General features: G+C 37.0%; 1 protein-coding gene across 1 annotated transcript; it reads right to left on the bottom strand.

Moving 5' to 3' along the window:
• Positions 1 to 21: 21 nt before the first annotated feature.
• Positions 22 to 22,313, bottom strand: LOC133293846 (protein ALWAYS EARLY 2-like). Its single transcript, XM_061492459.1, has 17 exons — positions 22,182 to 22,313; positions 21,144 to 21,259; positions 20,551 to 20,649; positions 20,316 to 20,378; positions 19,773 to 19,850; positions 14,486 to 14,654; positions 13,535 to 13,797; positions 12,983 to 13,319; positions 12,736 to 12,813; positions 11,954 to 12,225; positions 10,468 to 10,755; positions 10,202 to 10,380; positions 9,811 to 10,093; positions 8,810 to 9,013; positions 1,224 to 1,436; positions 621 to 908; positions 22 to 382 (listed from the first exon to the last, which is right to left on the bottom strand). The coding sequence occupies exons 2-17, from the start codon at positions 21,246 to 21,248 to the stop codon at positions 218 to 220; spliced, it is 3,084 nt and encodes a 1,027-aa protein (XP_061348443.1). The 5' UTR covers positions 21,249 to 21,259; positions 22,182 to 22,313; the 3' UTR covers positions 22 to 217.
• Between the last annotated feature and the right edge of the window lie 309 nt (positions 22,314 to 22,622).

Raw genomic sequence — 22,622 nt, 5'->3', positions numbered from 1 at the left:
TCCATTTTCGTTCTAGGCTGAATAAAGATTTTATTTTATAGATACAAAGAGATGTTTCAAGATTAGATCAACTATGTTATATCTGCTTCCAGCGCTTGACCCTATTGACATGATATAAAATGCCATAAATTACAAGGTTGGCGAGGAACTTCTCTGACTGAAATGAACGAATATTTCAGCATCCTATATACAACTCGAGAAAAGGAACAGATATAAGTCAGGTAGGGATGAGAGCTAAAATCTGGGTCTTAATTCTTCCCATGCACATTTCAATTTCTCTGTAAATAGGAAGGTTTCGTGGATTGCATGGATGCAGGCTGGTAACAGCAGAATCTAATGTCTGAGCCACATCAGCTGGAGGATATTGTCGTTCAGTACAAGTCTGCAAGTTGAAGAATATTAATTTAATTCTGGTTAGTATATTCTAAAAACCTTGGTGTGATAAACGTCTCTTTAAGTTGAAAGGTAAGATGGTAAAATCCAAAAAAGATGCGCGCTCAAAACCTAGCAGAAGCATTTATGTGGCCACTGGTCTCGAGTATGACAAAGAACTCATTTTTACTTTAGAGTCACACATGGGGAAGTGGTGGGTTGGTGCGTTTCATGTCTCAATTAATTACCTGTATCATGATCAATGTAGCAACACAAGAAATGATGAGGTCTGAAGGAATTTTGGTATCAACTTTGTCAGAATCGTGATGCAATTTTGGACCAGATGCATCATTGAGCAAAGGCTCAGATGAACAGCAAATTGACCGACTATGGTAATCAAAACTGCAATTCACTTGCTCTTGGGACCTGATCCCAGGTAACCTAGAGTTGGTGCCCAACTTCTGATAATCGATACAATCCAATAACTGCCCAATCCTCATGAAAGCATCTCCACCTTCCTTCGTCAAAGACAATGCCTGAATTATAAAATCAACTAGAGTTTATTGAAGCTTATAGTTTGAGGCAATACTTGAAAAATATTCCAATGTATGTGTTCCACCAGAGTCTAGAGCTACGAAGAAATCATTACATATGACTTGCATCATTTGCTCGAAACTGATGAAGCATTACTGGATCAAGAACAATGAATAATTTGCATGTAGAAAAATTACGAGTCCTTATGTTACCGGATTATGGACAAATAACAAAATATGTTAGAAAAAATCATTTTATGCATAATTCATAATGACTGCAAAAGCAGAGGGGGTACAGGATTCTCCATAGGCCCATACCTGAATTGCCGCATCCACCATGGCATGTGCTTTAAGCCTTGATCCTCTAATAATTTCAATGACAGTTGACCCTAACTCTTGAGGTAAAGAACTATCCAACGTACTGGCAAGGCCATCATGAACGTTGAAACTTGCTTGAGGTTTCATCCAAGGTGGCAATGAGTTTCCCGTGTTATTATTACGTTGCCTCAAATGAAGCAAAGCATTAGAAACCTGAGGAGGAAATAATCAATCATAAGTTGCTTCAATGATGTTGAGGAGGCTCAGGAAGGTCTATCCCCGAAGGAACAAACAGTAAAATCCGAGGGTTTTGTTATAGCAGTTACAAGAGTAGTTTGGGAAGTAAGGAAGGAAGGAGATTTAAATGGGTGGGAAATGTAGGAAAGGGGTGAGTCGTTGGAAGAATAGTTTGGGATTTAACCTAGCAAGGAGATTTTTTCCTTGTACTCTTTAACAGAATAACAGAACTTTGTTCTTACCTCTCTAGTTTCCTTCTTTTTCTACTCTACATTCTACAACCCTAGTCCATTTTCGTGCAGATACCTATCAGTCAAGGCAGAATGTTGTAATAACAGAAATAATAATCCATGGAAGCCACATGCCTGTCCACTGGCTTCCTTTAGTTGTACAAGTACCGTGCAATAATATTTACATATAAAGACAAATGAATCCAGCTAGACACTAACAAAGCAAGTAAATAAACAATGTACAAGAGAGAAACAGTTTCCAAAATAACAGCATAGAATCAACTATTAATTTGTGTGCATAAAATCCTTTTTATCTAGAGCACTTGTCAGCTCAGAAAAGGGCATGTATATCAGCATCCATAGTACGATCATTTGTCATCTATGAAGCACGAAAACTTCAAAAAACCTGAGACACCCAACATGATCCGACACATGTCCGACGCGTGATCAACATTTCTAACACGTTGACCAATCTGACAAATAAATTCGACTTTGTCCGACATGGTCAAATGAGATTTTTATAATAAAATTATAATTTTAAAAAAATTAAAATACATTACTATAATTGTAATTTTGAAAAAATTAAAATACATTTAATAAAAACTTAAAAAAGTGGAGATACATTTAAAGACGTTGGAATTCTTGAAGTCACTACTCTTTCACTTGAGATGGAGTCAAGTGTTATTCTAGATGAAAATGCTCCATGAATGTAGTCTACATAATTTACGGTTTTCTATGGATATTCTATTAATTTTGCTTTATATTAATGTAATGGAATTATGGAAATGATTTATTTTCTTTGAATTTTTTTGGTTAAATTGATGGATATTATCAGTTTTGTTTCATTTTTTTGTTAAGTTATTGATTATATCTCTTTTTTCAACCTTTTTATATCTTTCATTTGGGTTCATCTACCACCGACCCTAATTAATTTGGGATAAAGGTGTTGTTGATGTTGATGTTGAAAATATACACTATATATATATATATTAAATATATTATTTAATATCAAAATGTGTCCCAACGTGTCGAAATCTATATTTTTTTAGAATTGACGTGTCGGAGTGTTGCACAGTGTCAGTGTCGGTGCTCTAATAGTTTGTCATTTTACATGGTTGAACACACACTGCTTCTTGTGAGCAGATGTGATCAATAATAGCAGTCTTTGTTTGGGCAACTTAATGGTTAATATCTCCCTACAAGAGATTTTAATGAAATAAAATTAATATTTGGGATACACCACGTAAAATTTGCATAGTCAACCTATGTGATAAGCATCGAGGATACAGTAGAACCAATGCTAGACCTTTATGGGTTTTATATTAGCATATTTTGAAGAAACGAGAAAAGCAATAGGTGAATACTTTTGTTGAAATTTGTTGAGCCTTTTAAACAAGTCTCCAAAAGAGGATGGGCCACTAAGTGGGCTGCCAAATGAACTAGTCCAGAAAAATGAAAAAGAGCTAGTTGGCTACCAAGACACATGGCAAAAGGAAAATGAAGGAGAAGACAAAATAGAAGGACAAAAAAAACCACTTCCCGTTAAACCCGACTAGCGAGTGTGGGGTGGAGGAAATCCTAGTACGCAGCCTTACCCTTGCATAATTGCAAAGAGGCTGTTTCCTGGATTCGAACCCATGACCTTTCAGTCATGAAGGAGCAGTTTTACCACTGCTCCGGTTTGCCCCCTTTTAAAAGCAAACAAAATAGAAGGACAAAGCGGATAAAAAGATTGGAGGGGAGCGCAGAGGGGGTAGGCTGATTTTGTCTTTGAATTGGGCGCTACTAGGAGGAGAGAGACTCTGGCTAACCAGGTCTCAGTATCACCATGTTATCTCTGTTTTGTTCGTTGGGTCCTGTGTGAGGGTGTACGGGCTTTTCTAAGTCTGAAGTTTAGTGTTGGTTTCTTTTTTTTAGCTTGAATTTCCTTCCTTTCTGTGGAAGTTATTGTAAGGAGCTCTGTCTCCATATTTCTCTTGATTAATACAATGTCTCTTGTTTTTATATTCCATCATTTTGATATCAAAGCTCTGAGTCCTTGGAGTTGCTACCTACAGTGGAACGATGGAGGAACATGGAGAGTGGAGGAACGAAAAGCAGTGTAGGGATGAGAAGAGAAAGGAGCGGGTCATACTAGGGTCACTTTACCCAATAGAGTCCAAAATCAAAGTCAATTAGTTGTTGCCTTGCTGGAGAAACGCGAATTGGGCTAGGAGCCTCCTTCAATCCACGAGCCTCAAATATTGGAGGGGGTGGCCCACGAAATGGGCCCATTATTGTAACCAGTATTGAGCGAACCCTAGGATTTATCCAAGGATCAACGACTCAGAACCCAAATGGAAACCCAAAGAGAGGTGTGACGTCATAGGTGACTGGTGACAACACCATGGGGGTAAAACGACATATGATCTGATTCACACAACTCATAGCAGGCTAAATGGTAGAGAAACGACGAAGAAACTTGTGTTTCAGATGTGATGCTCCCCATATCATGTATGTCGAAACCAAAATCTCAATGTGATGATCTTAGGCACAGGAGCAGACGTTACTGAAGAGGAAGGAGAAGAGGCTTTACGGAGAGAAGAAACAGATGGGGAATCCCTTAGGCTTAGTGTCCATAGCATGGTGGGCTTAACTTCGAAGAGATCTTTGAAGGTTTAGGGAGAAATTGAGGGGACTAAGGTGACGGTGTTGATTGACTCAGGGGCTTCACATGACTTTCTCCCCGAAAGCATATACCACAAAATATAGGGCTTCCCAATGACAACACGAAGGTCTCCTCGGTGGAAGTTGGTGATGGGCATCGAGTTAATAAGGGAATGTGTTGTGGAGCGGCATTGAAATTACCAGAGCTGACAATCATCCAAGATTTCTTCTTGTTCACTTTAGGGGGAGTGAATGTCATCTTAGGTTTTGATTGGTTGGCCAACTTGGGTGACATTAAAGCAAATTTTAAAGAGTTGGTCCTCAAATTACCAGGCAAGAAAGACAAAATGGTAGGAATACAAGGAGATCCAGAGTTATCTTACAACAAGGTATCTTGTAAAAAATTAGGGAAAGTCTGGAAAAAAAGAGTATAGGCATATTATGTGGAGTTGGGATTTTTTGAGATGAAGGAACAAGGACAATCAGAAATTTCTCACGAGATTTCCACGGTTATCCAGCAGTTCTTTCAAGTCACCCAATAGTCTTTCACCGGGAAGAGCATGTAATCATACGATTGTTTTGAAGGAAGGGGCAACTATCCCTAACATCAAACCGTATAGGTCCCCTTAATACCAAAAGGAAGAGATTGAGAAATTTGTCAAAGAGATGTTGTCCACAGGTTGATTCGGCCAAGTACAACTCCTTATTCCACTTCACTCATCCTTGTGAAGAAGAAAGACTGGAGTTGGCGTTTCTGCGTGGACTACAGGGCATTAAATCAGGTAACAATCACTGATAAATTCCCTATTCCAATCATAGATGAACTGATAGATGAATCAACAGTCATTTTTTCTAAATTAGATCCCAAATCAGGATACAATCAAATCATAATGTGTGAAGTAGACGTTGAGAAGACTGCATTCTGCACCCATGAGGGGTATTATGAGTATCTCGTAATGCCCTTTGGGTTGAAGAATGGCCCTTCTACACTCCAAGCTTTGATGAATGGGATTTTTAGACCATTTTTGAGAAATTTTGTGCTTGTATTCTTTGATGACATTATGATATATAGCAGAACCGCAAAAATGCACACTACCTATATCACACAAGTTTTAGAGGTGATTAGATAGAATCAATTGCTTGTTAATTATAAGAAATGCAGCTTTGGTCAGCGAGAGTTGGAATACTTGGGCCATATTATCTCAAGTGAGGGTGTAAAAACTGATCCCGATAAGGTAGAGCCAATTAAAAATTGGCTAGCTCCTGTTAATGCCAAGGGAGTGAGAGGATTTTTAGGGCTTACATGGTACTATAGAAGATTTGTTAAGAATTATGGACAATTGGCAAGACTACTAACCGAATTGCTTAAGAAGGATAACTTTAAGAGGGGAGAGGAGGCTCAACGGGCTTTTGATCATTGAAAAAAGCAATGATGCATCTACCAATGCTGGCATTACCGGATTTCACCAAGACATTGAAGTGGAAATAGATGCTTCAGGGATGGGGATGGGGGCTATCCTAATGCAACAGGGTCTTCCCTCGGCTTTCCTCAATCAAGCTTTCAGCGAAGAAGGGAGGTCTCCATCAGCATATGAGAAAGAACTTAAGGCAATTGTGTTCGCTGAACACAAATGGTGACATTATTTTATAGGGAGGATACTTATCATAAAAACATATCAGAAAAGTTTGAGATATTTAACAGAACATCTCAAGGCAGAAGGACAACAAAAACTAGTGGCTAAACTCCTTGGGTTTGACTTTGAAATCCATTATAAACCAGGAGTAGAGAACCGCGTAGCTAATGCCTTGCCCCGAGTAATGGATTGCAAGGAGATGAGTGTGACTTATAGCTCACTATCGCAGAAACTAACAGAAGAAGTATTGAAGGATGAGCACATTCGAAAAATGATTCTAGAGATTAAACAGGATCCGAATACACATCCTGGATACAACGTGCTCAAGGGTTGTTTATGGCTAAATAATAGATTGGTTATACCCAAGACATCGCCTCAAATTCCATTGATCTTGCAAGAGTTCCATGAATCACTGTTGGGAGGAGATTCAGGAGAGCTTGGAACATACAAAAAAATGGCTGCTCTTTTTTATTGGAAAGGAATTATAAGGGATGTAGTCGATTTTGTCAAATCATGTGCTATTTGCCAACAGCAAAACTATAGCAGCTTGACTCCATCAGGGTTGTTGCAACCCCTAAGCATAGTGGAAGAAGTATGTGAAGATATCTCCATGGATTTCATAGGAGGTTTGCCCGAGTCCCAAGATATGGACACCATAGTAGTCGTTGTAGATCGACTAACTAAATATGCCTATATTTTGGCTCTATCACACTCGTATACAACCCAAGAAGTTGCTGCTATTTTTCTGAGAGACATTGTAAAGCTGCATGGTTTCCCTAGATCCATAGTGTTCGATAGAGATAGGGTATTTCTAAGCAAATTTTGGGGAAGGTTATTCAAACTAGTGGGTACCAAATTGAAATTCAGCTCCGCTTATCATCCACAAATGGATGGACAAACGGAGTAGTCAATAGCACATTAGAGACTTATTTGATATATTTTGTTGGTGCACATCCTAAGAGTTGGCTGAAATAGATCCCATGGGCAAAACATTGGTTTTATTCATCTTTAAATTGATCCATACAAATTAAAGCATTGTATGGAAAGGAACCTCTTGCATTAATCCGGCTAAAAAAAGGCAGTAGCCCTGTGGCAGCAGTAGATCAGCTGCTCAATGAGGGACACTATCTTAGATGATTTAAAACAAAATTTGGGGAAGGTATAAGAACGACTGAAGCTCCAAGCAGACAAGAAAAGACGAGAAGTTGTGTTTGTGGTGGGGGATATGGTGTACCTCAAAATATAGCCATATAAATTAAGGTTGTTAGCTAGACAAATTAATCAGAAGCTCAGCCCCAGGTTTTATAGTCCTTTTGAAATTACAAAGAAAATTGAACCCATAGCATATAAGCTTCTACTTCCCAATTATTCGAAGGTTCATCCTATTTTTCATGTTTCTTAACTCAAACGAGTTGTTAATCTCGTTGTTCTAGTGTTAGAACTTCTAAGGTGTTTATCAGAAAAGTTGGAGCTGTAGGTTAAACCTGTTGAAATTTTAAAAGCTTAAATTGTTAAATGGAAAGATCGAAGTATTGATTGAATGAGAAGACCTCTCAGACTGCGAATGTTCTTGGGAAGACCTGGAAGAGATGCAGAAGCAATTTCCTACCTTGCACCTTAGGACAAGGCGGAACTTGAGGGGAGAGGTGTTGTTGAGCCTTTTAAACAAGTATATGGAAAAATAAAGAAGTCTGCAAAGGAGGATGGGCCAATAAGTGGGCTGCCAAATGAACCAGTCCAAAAAAATGAAAAAGAACTAGTTGGCTACCAGGACCCGTGGCAAAAGGAAAATAGAGAAGACAAAACAAAAGGACAAAGGGGATAAAAAGATTGGAGGGGAGCGCAGAGGGGGTAGGCTGATTTTGTGTCTGAATGGGGGCTACTAGAGGAGTGAGACTCTGGATGGCCAAGTCTCAGTATCACCTATTATCTCTGTTTTGTTCGTTGGGTCCTATGTGAGGGTGTACATGCTTTTCTAAGTCTGAGATTTAGTGTTAGTTTCTTTTTTTTAGCTTGAATTTCCTTCACTATTATGGAAGTTATTGTAAGGAGCTCTGTCTCCATATTTCTCTTGATTAATACGACGTCTCTTGTTTTAATATTCCATCAAAATTGTAGGAATTTAGGTAGGGAAGGAAGAAAAGAGAAAATAAAGATTAAATAATCTGAAATTAATATTGATTTGACATAAAGGATGTGTTATGATGTTATACAAACTATAAAGCACTAATACCTTATTTATACTAATATTAGAATCCAAATCCAAATTAAATAAGGAAACAAATCATGAAATATATAGATATATGGAAACCAATCCCGTGAGATAATTTAAGATACTCTATTATTTTAAGATGCAATCAAGATATTTTGAGATATTTTTCATATATTTTAACACTCCCCCTCAAGAACTTGTTACAAATCAACCCTTTGTAAAGAAGAAAAGAAAAAAAATGGGACTGTGTGGAGGTTTGTCAACTAATCAAACAAAGTCAACTTCAACATCACCTTTATCATGAATTAGTTGGGATAAGTGGTTTGATGAATCCACATAAAAGCAAGAACAAATTAAGGAAAATTGTAAACTATGAATCTCCCCTACAAACTGTTCAAGCTAATCGTATTATGCAGATAAGAAGTAAAGAACAATAATTAATTTGCAATGAACTGACAAACTTAGTGAGTGAAAATAATAAGCATTCATGTATGAATGGAACATATAAAACAAAAGCATAAGCACCGAAAAATCTTTATGAGCAAAAAGGAACAGCCATCACATCAAGGACATAGTATTCTGAGACTAAATTGTGCATTGATACTTGCTATTGATAAGCAATCTAACCTTTTCCTGCTTAGCCAAATTAATTGAAGCGGTGTGTGTCTTCTCCCCAGGTCCACTTGAAGCCCACGTCATGCACCCCCCAAAACTTGAATTTCCTTTCAGTTGTGGTTCTTTACTCACACGAGGGACTTTACCAGCGTCAATATGCCTCCTCAGAGCTTCTGGCATATTATCCAATGGATTAAAAGGCATGCAATCAATGTCCTGCACCCAAATTACCACTCATTAAAAGCGTATACAAAATGTAACAACAAGTCTCTTGTTTTCACAAATATAATGCAATTTTCTCCAAGAGGGGAGAAAAGGGGTATTATTTTTTTCAACATCACGTGGTATAGAAAATTTCGTTACATAACAAGGAAGAAAATTTTGGTCTTATTTCAAACTATAAGTATGGTGGAGGATTAGATCCATTGTTATTCTTATGTTCCAAATGGTCCATTTTTAGTCCTTTTCCTTTTCATCTCCCCCCTTTTCTTCTTTTCCCCTTATTTTCCTTTATCTCTTTTCCCCTTCCCCATCTTATTTATTTTTTCTCTTACTTATTTATTTTATTTATTTATTATTATTATTTTTTACACCCCTTTTATTTTTATTTTTATTTTTATATTTATATATGTATTATTTTATTTTTATTTTTTTATTTTTTTATATTATTTTATTTTAAAGGGGACGAATCGGAGCAGTGGTAAAACTGTTCCTTCATGACTAAAAGGTTATGAGTTCGAATCCAGGAAACAGCCTCTTTGCAATTATGCAAGAGTAATGCAGCGTACAAAGATTTCCTCCACCTCACACTCCCTAGTCGAGTTTAACGGGAAGTGATTTTTTTTATATATATATTTTTTCAATCCCTTCATATCTTTCATTTGGGTTCATATACCACCGATCCCAATTAGTTTGGGATAAAGGTATTGTTGATGTTGATTTTAAAACTAACTCTTGTAGAATGGCTATAATAATTAAAATTTGAGCATCATCATGATAAGAGACCACATTACCATGACAAATTCAACACCCAATTCAGGACGGTCAAACTGAACCCTGTACTTGTCATGGTCAACTGTAAGCACAATTCCATCATGAATCTCTCTTGTCTTTGAGTGAAGAGCAATTACTCGTTGTCCAACATATAAAGGTTTAGCTAAATCCGTTGGAAGTCCATCTCTGATACCAGTCAGCAGTTCAGCATAATGTTTCCTAACAGATTCCCGATACCGTTCCAGATTTTGTCTTTCTTCATGAAGAAAGTGTTCAGAAAATCTGCGTGGTTTGCCAAGGGAACTGCAAGAAACAAGTAAATGCAGTGTCAAATATGGCCTTTCCTATTTTATACTTTACTGTTCAAAAGGTTCAGCAGTAGATTATGCTAACCAAAACTGGATTTAATACCTTTTAATGACACTCCACTCAACATGACATAGCCTTGGGATATTCCCTAGACCTACAAGATTTAAGTACTCCGTGAACTCCCTTTTGGAAAACCATGGATAATCAATTGCGCTATAAAACCATTCAAACATACACCATCTGCGAACCATATAAGATGACAAGCAACCAGAAAGCTTTTCCTGCAAGTAACAATTACCCCAATAAAAAAAGTAATACCCCTCCAAGCTTCAGAAATTAATCAATTTAAACTGAGTCAAAGCTCCTACCTTTAAAACTAATGCCCTATCTTGGAGGGGGGTCAAATCTTTATTAGGTTGACTTTTCAATATGTTCTCAGAAGATTTCTCTTTAGGCATTAACGTTCTCTGTAAAATCATCTTATGTCTACTTCTTATTTTAGTTGATAAAATAACTTCACTCGCAAGTGGAATTTCTGCAGTTGATACGCCCAATTCTTTCTGGTCACTACACGGGGAACTTTCTGATGACATGACCAACTTTAATTGTTTTTCAAGAGTGGAAATCTGATCAGCTTTGCTCTCTTCATCTACATCCTACACGGCAAGCAGCACATCTTTCATAAGTACATTAAATACATACCAAGCATCTTTCATAGATAAGAGCACATAAGCAACTTAATTTCTGTGACAATTTGACATGTATTAACAAATAGGACCAGAACATCTAACCACAATTTAAACATTCAAAAGTTATTAAATTAGATAGAATACATAATTCGTGGAACACTTAACTTTATAGTTGATAAAATTACATAATAGCACTTATCATCCCTATTACCTGAACAAAGTCTTAAAGATTCTAAAGGGCAAATATTCCTCTCAACCATAAAACTTGAATTATTTACTCAGAGGTTTACACAAATACACGCACTTGGGACGACAAAAATATAAAGATTTTCATTATCCCAACTAGTTTGGGATAAAGGTGATGTTGATGGTTCTTAATTATTTAATTGCAAATATTACTGAATTTGAAAATTGGTGGTGGGATCTGAAAAATAATTGAGGAATACCAAGAAGGATAAAAATATTACTAGATTACATTGTTCCATACAGGCATGCAAAATCACTTGACATTGTAATTATATTTTGATTTTTGTAAGGGACTACTATCATTACTAAATAAAAATAATTTAAAAGAAAAGAACAGAAAGAACAAATATTCAGCCTTACATGCTTGAATGCCATGATGGCTGTTTAAAAATCCGTAACTTGCAATTTTGCAGAACTATCCTCTTAGCTATGAAGCATGGACACCTCAAAAAGGAGCCATATCTAATATGGAGCCCTCATGTTAGACACAAAGAGACACTTACAAAAACCTATGTAACTGTCTCTCTGAGGTTGTCATGTAAATTTTAGTATCCATGCTTCTTAGCCTCCAGAAATCAAGCATTAGACAGAACCAGAGGGAGTGGAATCTGATAATTGTAAGATAAAATATCATTATAAGCACAATTCCAGTGATGTTGCACTGTTAATTGGTAACTGGTGAAACTGATCGATTTGTTAGTCAAAATTAATAAAATAAGTAAGCAAGTAATAAACCACGATTTTAAATCTCCAACATCATCATCACATCTCATCTCAAATCTAAATTTTCATATGTGAAACCATATGACTATCATATATCAACTATTATTTTGTACAACCCTTAAGTTTCTCTACATTGTTGCCTAGCAATGTATTATCCATTTGATAAAGCAACAAAGGAAAAAAAAATTCACTTTACCTTTGAAACCATAGACTTGCGTTTTCTTTTCCACGTTTTATAAGCAGAGAGAATATGCTCTTTTGATTCAAAGAGAGCATTAGTATCATTTACTGATTCCCTTTCAAGTTTAGATTTTGGGGAGGTTGAAACTTCAATTCCAGGGCCTGCATGAACAACCTTTTGTCTTGAATCTGGGAGAATTTTGTCTATGTTTTGGGTCCCTTCAGGAAAAGTAGACTTTTTGGCTTTCTCAACAATCATTCTTCCTTCCTTCAACTGGGCAGATGATTCTAGATGTGAAAAGGGTGAGATGAGAGGACAGTGATGAATTAAAAGAATTTGGATAGAGAAGAATATTTGCAAAATCCCAATGATGACTAAAGCAACAAACATAAACATAAGTAGCACCAAGAAGTAGATTCTAGCTCAGGACTCCATGGCATTTCAGTTGAAAAAGAAAATGAGCAAAAAATCATCCCAAATCAATAAGAGGTTAAAAGTGCAATTAATTATGCCAATGTGAAGAAGCTGGAAAATGGAAGCTTCTTTCTTGTATTGGAATCTCATATGTGCTCTCAGTCTCATGCAGATTGTGTTATTAAATGGACTGAAATGAGGTAAATCAATCTTAACTAAGTGAACGTCAGTATAAATGGATAATAAATTGTGTTGAACACGAAAATGCTAAAAACTGAAATTTTTTCTGATTCAGCTATTACTCTGAGCGCGGATGTGTGCAAGTGTATATTTGTACAAGTCTCTTACACTATAAATAATATCAATGACTCCATTCTTCTTACCAGATTCCAAAGTAGATGCTGGTATCATTAGAGACAGATTAGCCAAAGTTTGCAAAGCATCCAGGGCAGAGCTTTCATCTGTTAAATAAAATAATTAAATATGGTTACCAAGGAGATATGTGGAAGGAAATTCAATTTTACAGGAGTCCAACCATTCACCTTGCTCCTGGGTGAAGGGAGGAAAAGCAACTAAAAGATGGTTTGCACAAAACATTCGTGTAGATAAGTGCAGTGGTGACAGAGTTACCTCCAAACAAAAGATTATGCTTTGGTTTGGCATTAGTACCCTCAATAACAACTTTTTCCTTCAAACTAAAATTAAGTCCTTCTTCAGTGCCATTACATGCTTCTCCACCATCATCAAGATAGTTTCCAACAATTTCCACTCTTTTCTTCTTTGCATAGTTTTTTTTCCCTTTCTGATGAACTTCAACAGTGCCTATGCCTTCCATGTTCATCAAGGAACTAGTATCTCTAGTATATTCTCCATTTTCAGCTCCCCTGCTTTCTATACTAACTTCCAAGCACTCTTCTTCCATAGAAGAATTATAAAACTTGACAGGAACTGTCTCGGACTCTTGGTGCTAGTTGACAAAATAGAAAATAATTGATTCAAGTCGCAAACTTTTGAAAAAACAAGGTATGAACACAAGAAAGTCAACTACAAAGCTTGCCACAAGCTTATATTTGAATTTTGAAGCTTATTCACAAAATCAAAACCCAAACACGTCTTGTTAAGCAAAAAAAGAGCCAACAGAAACACCCTAATGACAGAACATGCAGGAGAGCAGTTAAATACCATTCTTTCCCAGCTCTGAACAGGAGTGGACTTCTGATCTGATCTTTTATACGGCATTTGAGATATTTGGGGAACACTACCTCTTTGTGCAGCCTCAGTTAATGCAAAAGCTGCCACATGAGCAACTTCATCATCATTAGCATCAAAATCTGACTTCAGGCTTCTTTTATTAGGTGACACATAATTTTCCCTATAATCTTTCTTATAGGAGTAATTAACTGGGACACGAGGAGTCCTTTTCCCAACTGCACGAGGCTGGCTACCTGATTAATAGAACAACCATCAAAATTGCAATCAACTGTTGAATATTTAGATATTATGAAAATATATTACCAAGTTATTAGTTTAAAGAAGTTGAAGGAAAGTATTCAAGCTCTATGTTTGATTCTAAATTGCTAATGCCTTGGAAATGGAGGGGGAGTTCAAGAAGGGTCTAGTTTTATCGGTTCTACTATTCAATTTTAAATTTTAAATTGCGAGGAATTTTCCAAAATCCTGTAAAAGCAAATGATAAATGAAGTTTGATCTCAAATGCCAGAATAACATCAACGAAGTAATGCATAATAATTTCTGCATACCCATTTGTCTTGATAGCACTTGACATCAGCAGGACCACAACCTTATTAAGGTGATAAATCTAATAGTAGAAAAACAAAAAAAAGGCAATAACAGACCACAGGTACAATAATTAACATATCGCATAATTATAACCTATCTGTCAAGTAATGTTGATTTAGATATGGTTACTGATTTACTACTACCAGAATATGATATTTTATTAATTTATTTATTTGGGGAGGGAGGGGGGTGTTGGTTGAGCTAAAGTTTAGAAAGTCTACCAGTTATACGAATGAAATTTTCTATCTTAACTCTTAATTTCTAGTTACAAAGGTTTCAAACAGATAGAACTTCTAGTAATCCAAAACTGGACTGGACTGAATGGTAGTTCACCATCAAAGCGTCCTCTCTTCAATAGAGAGAGGCAACCATCATTGGAAGCAATTGATTGAGACTGGTCTGCATCTTTTGAGACACTAAGCTGAATTTTCCCCCGCTTTCGTTTCACATGTTTTCGAGATCCTGGTGCATCATTGATCTCTCTTTCACTATCACTCTCTTCCTGTAAATTCCCGGTCCAGAAAATAAATTCAGAAACACATAATTGAAGCTAATGAAATAAATTTTGAGCACATAGCAAAGCCCAACAAAACTCAGAAGAAATCAACTTACTAAACATCAATCGGTCATGAATCTCAACAAACTAAGACAGATGAAATCCAAACTTGTATCATGGTCCGGAATAACAAAGAGCAAATAACAATGAAGGATGATTTAAGAAAAGAGAAATAATGAACAGAAAATTAAATTCACCTTGATTCTAATCCAGAAAAGGTAAAAATACACACTCCCAAATAGGGGCACTCCCCTCCTTGTCTGAGACTCGTCTCAAATCTTCTACTCAGAAACTAACACCCTACCCTCTTACAACTGTCCAAGGGTCCTTATAAAGTTCCCCTGTAAAGGAAACTGCCAAGAAAACAAGAGAAAGTGACGGAAAATTAAAGAGAGAGAATCTTAATAAAATCTTCATATCGAAGAACTGAAATCTTTCATGCTGCTCTGATACAAGAGAGCTCTATTTACAGAGAAATACAAAGGAAACGATCACTAACAGCAGCGTAACAGAAGTGAACCGTCTACCTGACTAGTCTAACAGAAATAGAGGAAGAATTCCCTAGAACATGGTACATAGTAACTTAGTAAGTACACTAGGATCAGACTAATAGAAAGGCAAAGTAATCCAGTCACTGTGTTAACATTATCTCTAATACGTCCTCGCAAACTCAGGAAGTGTGAAGTCATGAAACTGAATCCACAACCACGAGTTTGTGTCGCAGAAATTCAAAATGAGCAGAGGATAAAGGCTTTGTAAGGGTATCAGTCAGTTGTTCTGTAGCTGGAACATGAGAGACCACAAGTTGCTTGGAAATACTTTCTCTCGAACAAAGAATATTTCAAGCTCCATATGTTTGGTTCTAGCATGGAGAACTGGATTGTGAGACAAGGGAATAGTGCTCAGGTTGTCACATAGCACCAATGGGGTTGCAAGAGGTATATTGATCTCCTTGAGAAGTGACTGGATCCAAAGTATTTCCGAGCAAGTTAAAGCAAGGCTACGGTTCTCAGCTTTAGTGCTGGACCTAGCCACTAGAGTCTGCTTCTTTGACCACCATAAGACCAAGTTAGGACCGAGAAATAGACAAGCTCTTGAAGTAGAACACATATAATCAGGATCACTCGCCTAAACTGCATCACAGAATGCAGTAAGGCCCAATGATTGAGAGAAAAAGAGGCTTTCTAGATATGCAAGCCAAAGGTGTGAGTGCCATTGCGATATGACACGACACATATGTAGGTGTATGGTAGGAGGCGACACATGGAATAAATAACCATGGGAATATTCTGGATAATAGCACACGTAATTAAATGTGTGCAATTCTGTTATGTAGGTGCTTAGGCGGCTAAGTTGGTTAGGAAGGTTGGTTACATGGTGAGTTGGGCATGGAAAGGGAAGTGAGTTGGGAATTAGAATTAGAATTGGGACTTGGAGAGCTCAGCATCTCTCTAATATGCTGATCTATGGTTTCTGTCATTAGAGCTTTCTTTCTATAACAACATTGCCGTGTAGTAGTTTCAATTTTTACAAATTTCCATTACTGACGCAATTTGATTCATCAATATACAGAAAATCCAGATATTAATCTGGGCCAAAAACTTGCTTGTGTTCTTTATTGTTCTTGATTTCTGATCTGGTCCTATCAATTGGTATCAGAGATCAAAAAAGAAAAAGAAAAAGATGATTGCATATTTTTGGGGAGGAGAAGGATATGGGTGGCTTATCAAAGTTGAACAACACTGCTAAGCGAAGGGAATTCCTGAATCTGCAAAGTTGTTCAAAGCGGTGAAGACACTCAAGGGTTGAGCACAAAGCTGGTAGATATGCTGGAGTTGACTTCATCCAAATGCAAGTTGGTGGACGTTTTTAAAAGTTCTTTTACAGTTATACCAACCTAAGATTTGTTTGGAAGATGAGGTTAAAGTAGTGTCAAAAAAACCAAAAACATAGACGTTGAAGAAGGATGAGGAGAGTGAGGAGATTCAAGAATCCTCTCGATATGCAGAACCAATATTTCTTAAATCTGAGACGAAGATGCAGAAAAAATCTCTACCGAAGAAGGTGGAAAACTATGGTGATTCGATAAAAAGCTATAGGGTGTTGGAGGAGATTGGAGGACTCCAACGATGCACATGCAAGAAGAAATTGTAGCAACAAACCATGGAAGTAAAAGAGGTCGATGAATTTCATGAAGCTATGAATGAAAGAGATGTATCAACAAAGGTGGCGCAAGAACCGTTGAAGCCTCAACCAACGGAGGAGGTGGAGCACCCACTGCCATTACTTAAACCTCCGAACTTGAATTTATTTGTGAGGTTGGAGGGTTCATCACTGCTTAGCCATGGAATAAATATGTATCTACATATACTAGGATGTACATCTGCCTGCCATCCTCTTGAAGATAGAAAAGTGAGGGATCGCATTTGCTAGAGTGAAAACCAAGAAGTAAAAGAGTGTTTTAACTTGTCAAACCAGGCCCTTGGGGCCCATTTAAGCCCATACAAGGCCTTGTGAAGTCTGCACACAAGTGTTTAATCTGACGCATCAAACCCAGGCGGCAGAGTCATGTAAACTTCTTCTTCCAAGTCTCTATTGAGAAAAGCATTGTTGACATCAAGCTGTCTTAGAGGCCAGCCATGAGAAATTGCAAAAGTAAGTATGATCCAATCAGTGACTAGTCTTACAACTGGAGAGAAAGTTTCATTGTAGTCAAAACCTGCCTCCTGGTGAAACCCTTTAGCAACTAATCAAGCCTTATACTTATTGACTGATCCATTTGGATTCTCCTTTACCTTGAATACCTACTTGCATCCAATAGCTTTCCTGTGAGAAGGCAAACTTACAAAAGACCATGTATGATTAGCTAACAAACATTATATTCAATTTTCATTGGATCCAACCAAGGAGGACTATTAAGTGCTTGCTTAACTGAGGCAGGTTCAATGTGAGTCTCTTAGAAATAATCAAGGGTGATTAGTGATCAAGTTCCACATTGATTAGAAATGTTCCAAGTGAGTACCATATAAGTGCAAAAAAGACCTATACAACTTGACCCTTAAAGTTTTGGGTTAAGATGTGGTGACGGTCCACATATTGTGGTTTATCATTTGGCCCATTGGTGGAGGAATCATTTGCAAAGGATTTTAGACTCTCTCATACTATTGCTAACAGTGGTATTAGAGCCAAAGGTTTGGCTAGGGCCGAGTATATGGAAATGGTGATGCACTTGAAGAGGCCTCACTACAAGGCTAGTGTGACCCTAATATTTGAAGAGAAAAGACTTACGCAGAAGTTGCCCTTAGGGGGGAGCATAATATTGGACTTCACTCGTAAGGGGAAGATGTTAGAAATAATCAAGTGTGATTAGTGATGAAGTTCCACATCGATTAGAAATGTTCATGTGAGTACCATATAAGTGCAAAAAAGACCCGTACAACTTTAGCCTTAAAGTTTTGGGTTAAGATGTGGTGTCGGCCCACTTATTATGGTTTATCATTTAGCCCATTGGTGGAAGAATCCTTTGCAAAGGGTTTTAAGCTCCCTCATACCATTCCTAACAGACTCAGTGATGCAATAGGTTATGTTGTTGTTTTAGACCTTGTTTGAATAGAGTGAGTAGGTGAGGGAGTGTGAAAGGAACCAGAGGGAAGATACTCTGAAGGAGAGGTAAATGAACTAGTAGAGGGAGATGAAGAACCTGATGGAGATACTACTAAAGGTGAGAGACTACCGAGGTATCATCTTCCTCTTCTATTTCCACTAGTCCCACATCCTTGTCCTCGTGAAGTACTCCCACCAATGTCTTCCTCAGATGTCAGTTCTAGTCCCTCTCTTCCTCACATTCTGAGTACATTCCTTCCCAAGATCTTGGTCCTCACTCACGTACTCATTCTATCATAACCAGATCTAAATCTATTGCTTGAAACCTAGAGTTGCTCACACATGTTAAGCCCACTACTGTCAAACAAGCTCTAAACAGTCCTTCATGGCTTGAATCAATGAAATCTAAGTCATAGTTATCAATTGCAGATTACAGCCTTGCACGGCCAACCCTAAAAAACGCTATAGCGTTATAGGGGATTGCAGTTGCGGAAATTGCGGAATAATAGAAGCAAACCATGGTGGCAAGGTCTAGTACCGAGGCTGAATATCGAAGCCTAGCTCTAACATGTGCTGAAATATTATGGATTAAATCTCTGCTCCAGGAGCTGCAAGTTCCATTCTCAACACCTCAGGTCTTTTGTGACAATTTTAGTGCCAAGAAAACAAGAGAAAGTGACGGAAAATTAAAGAAAGAGAATCTGAATAACATCTTCATATCAAAGAACTGAAATCTTTCATACTATTCTAATACAAGAGAGCTCTATTTATAGAGCAGTACAAAGGAAACAATCACTAACAGAAGCGTAACAGAAGTGAACCGTCTAACTGACTAGTCTAACAGAAATAGAGGAAGAATTCTCTAGAACATGGTACATAGTAAGTACAATAGGATCAGACTAACAGAAAGGCAAAGTAATCCAGCCATTGTGTTAACATTATCTCTAGTAACCTACTATACCCACTACCCCTTTTGCCCCTAGTAGTAACTAACCGCCCATGTATATTCTTGCGGGTATACAGTTTCCAAATTACTGGTGTCTCTCTAAGAGGGTCTACTTCCTTGTTAACCCGTATCAAAATGTAAGCATGAATTACATCACTTGTAATTTCATAATTGTTGCTTAGGAGGAAAAAGAGAGATTGAAATGATATAGTATAAGGGAGGCCATTGGCAATAACCACAACAGCTTATAAATTTAGTTTTAAGCATAAAAGTTTCATCTTTCTTTCCGCAAGCTGAAATATTTTTCCTTTCCAAAAGAGCTTTTAACACCAAAAGCCGTTTTCAGAATTTATTTTGTCCAAAAAAAAAAAAACCTCCAAACAGATAGAAAACAAATACAGAGCAAACATTGGAAGGAAACTGTATTTGATACAACAGTCACAGAGATATTAGACAGCCAGAATCATAAAAAAGAACCAAATTTCAGCCAACATTTAACTTAACTTCGACCATACCAGCACATTATAGTGATCCGTCATCATTGCAATTAGGCCAACAACAGAAGCTGTCCCCTCTGGCAGAGATAGGTATGCCTGTAAATTACAATTTGTAGTTTCAATGACACTTAAAATAAAAGAGCCATACAACATTAATAAGATAGTTCATCACACCTATATGTAATAAATCTGTAAGTAAGCATGGACATAAATATTCAAAGTCAAACTAACTCAGAACCTAGATGCAAACTGGTGAGCTGACGATCATGGCATGATATTCAATAATGTCCAGATTTACAAAGCAAAAAGTAGAGGGGATGGGAAAAGGAGGAGGAAGAACAAAAGTCTGAGAATCCATATTCCATAGGTATAAACCAAACATCAATTAATCAGTTTCTATAAAAGATAAATTTGAATTTTGCACAAATCAGCTGAGACTTGGGGAAAAAAAAGAAAAAAGAAGACATACAAAAATAACACCAAAATTCTGGAACTAAAGACAGAGTACATAATGATAATGTTAATGGCATATAGCCACAGGCTACTGTATTATTAACGTACCCGATTCATATTGTAAAGAGCCTCCACCATTTCTACAGATCTATTACGTACAACTTTAGCCACCTGGAAATCTAAATAAATCAATAAGAGTGGAGAATAATAAAAATAACTCTAAAGACTAAGTTGCATCAGTGATGATAACAGTAGGAAGCAAAAAGAAGAAGTACAACTGCCCTGAAATTTCCAATGAAGAAAAAAGATGACAGAATAAAATAACAACAAAACAGAAGAACACCTTCTTCCAGTCTTTCCCGTACTTCCTGTATGCTACATAAAACCGCTCTAGTTCCTCCTTGTTCCACTGTGATCCTAATTTATCAGACAACTTTTTCTTCTGCACAATGGGCACAGCAGATAGTATTAAAAAAGTCAAGCTTTAAACAAGAGAAAAAATAATGTCAAGAGAAAGTAGATTAGTGGAATGGAATTAATGAACCTTATAATTATTAGACAAAATATTTTCAAGTGTAATACACCTATAATAACACCAATTTATAAACCACTCCCATGAAACCCAAACTTGCGAGGGTGGGGGTGACGGAAATCTTTGTAAGCAGCCCTAACTTTGCAATTTTGTAAAGAGGTTATTTCTTAGATTGCAAACTCGTCACCTTTCAGTCACAAATGAACAACTTTACCATGGCTCCATGCTCGCCCTCTTAACAACCCCAATATTATATGTTAAATAAAACACGATAACTATCATTTTATCTCATATAACAGCTGTTCTGACTGTACGTTACTGAGCACAACTGTGAGCTGCGTTTTTTTGCTCCTGTTCAATTCCTTCCAAACCTAAAACGGAAATGCCATCAAACAAACACATACCCGTTGCTTATTTTTATTTGAGTTAACTCCGTCTTTCTCAGGAGAGACCTCATTTAAACTTGAAAACCGCTTATTCATACTTCTAGGATTCCTTGTTGGTGCCATAAATCCTTTATCTATCAGCACAAAAAAAATTAAAATTGAATAAAATAGGATGTAATAAAAGCTCAGTTAAAACTCAGCTAGTGAATTGATCAATAATGCATAAAAGAAACATGACTCATAAAATTTTCTTGAGAACTATGTAAATAACATGTAAGGTTAGAGCAAAATCTCCTGTTTTCGTACTCGTTCTGATGAGATATACAACTCATATAACTTTTGAAAGGATAGGGTGATAGTTTCTATATAATCATAATCAAAATGTTAATTACACAGTGATAGTTTCTCTTAATGTTACTCTTTTATTTTAGATAGACGAAGTGCATAACAAATACATAAAGTGATCCACGAGAAAATTTTCATACGTGAAAAATGCTCTTGTCCAATCAAGAACTACATCTCTACACTGACATAGAAGCTTCTACTTGACTGCAAGCATCAACAACACTTCAGAACAAAATGAATCTGAAATACATAAACGCCGCTCCCCCCCGCCAAAACAAAAGAAGAAAAAAAAGAGACAGAGAGAGAGAGGAAGCATCATTTAAATCTTGGAGATGAACCTGAAGCACTTCTAAATCAACAAGTACAAGTCCTCGCAATCGCATCGTATCTCGCAATATTCTTCCAGCCACAAAAAAATAAAAATAACGCAACTTCCACACACAAAAAAGAAAAAAAGTAACGAGGAAAAAGAAATCGCAGATGCAAATACAGGAGAAAAAACAAATTGCAGCATGAATCAACTAACGTCATCCGCTACCAAACATCTTTATCAGTAACATAAATAAATATATAACTTAAAAAATGCAAAATTATCAGCAAGAACAATCACGAAAGGCCAAATTTCTTGAAATTAACCGAAGGTCACTGAAATTGTTTCTTTCTTTCGAATTCAAACCCTAAATTACAGATCAGACAGTGAAATTTGCTCACCGTTTGTACGGTTTTATTGGATTCGCGCTGAAGCATAAGGTAAGAGGAGAGAGAAATGGCAGGGTTTAGAGAGAGGGAGAGGAAAGAGAGAGAGAAAAGAGGGAGGGGGGGATAGAGAGAAGGAAGGTGGAGTTGCCGCGAAACCTTGGTCTTTTTGGCTAGCCAATGATATTAGTGTGTTTCTTTTTGGCACTGCGATTCAAAGTAGAAATAGTGTAGTGGAACAACGCGCCTTCATATCATGCTATCCGTTAACCCTACACGTAGCTGTGTATGCGCGTCGACGGTCCTGATTGTGAGCCTCATGAGGATCTTAACGTATCATTATACACGATTATATTTGAAATTTTGTAACAGATCATAAATAAAGGTCTACCCCCGGGGTTTTCAGTTATTGTCAGTTTAAACCCTGAGAAATTTGAAATGTTACACCAGCACCAC

The sequence above is a fragment of the Gastrolobium bilobum genome, unplaced genomic scaffold (assembly GCF_033153095.1).
Source record: "Gastrolobium bilobum isolate Gb01-03AN ecotype WA unplaced genomic scaffold, APGP_CSIRO_Gbil_v1 utg4431, whole genome shotgun sequence".
In the NCBI taxonomy this organism is placed as follows: Eukaryota; Viridiplantae; Streptophyta; class Magnoliopsida; order Fabales; family Fabaceae; genus Gastrolobium; species Gastrolobium bilobum.
The sequence above is the reverse complement of the archived record's forward strand: the minus strand, read 5'-3'. Positions and strand labels throughout refer to the sequence as shown.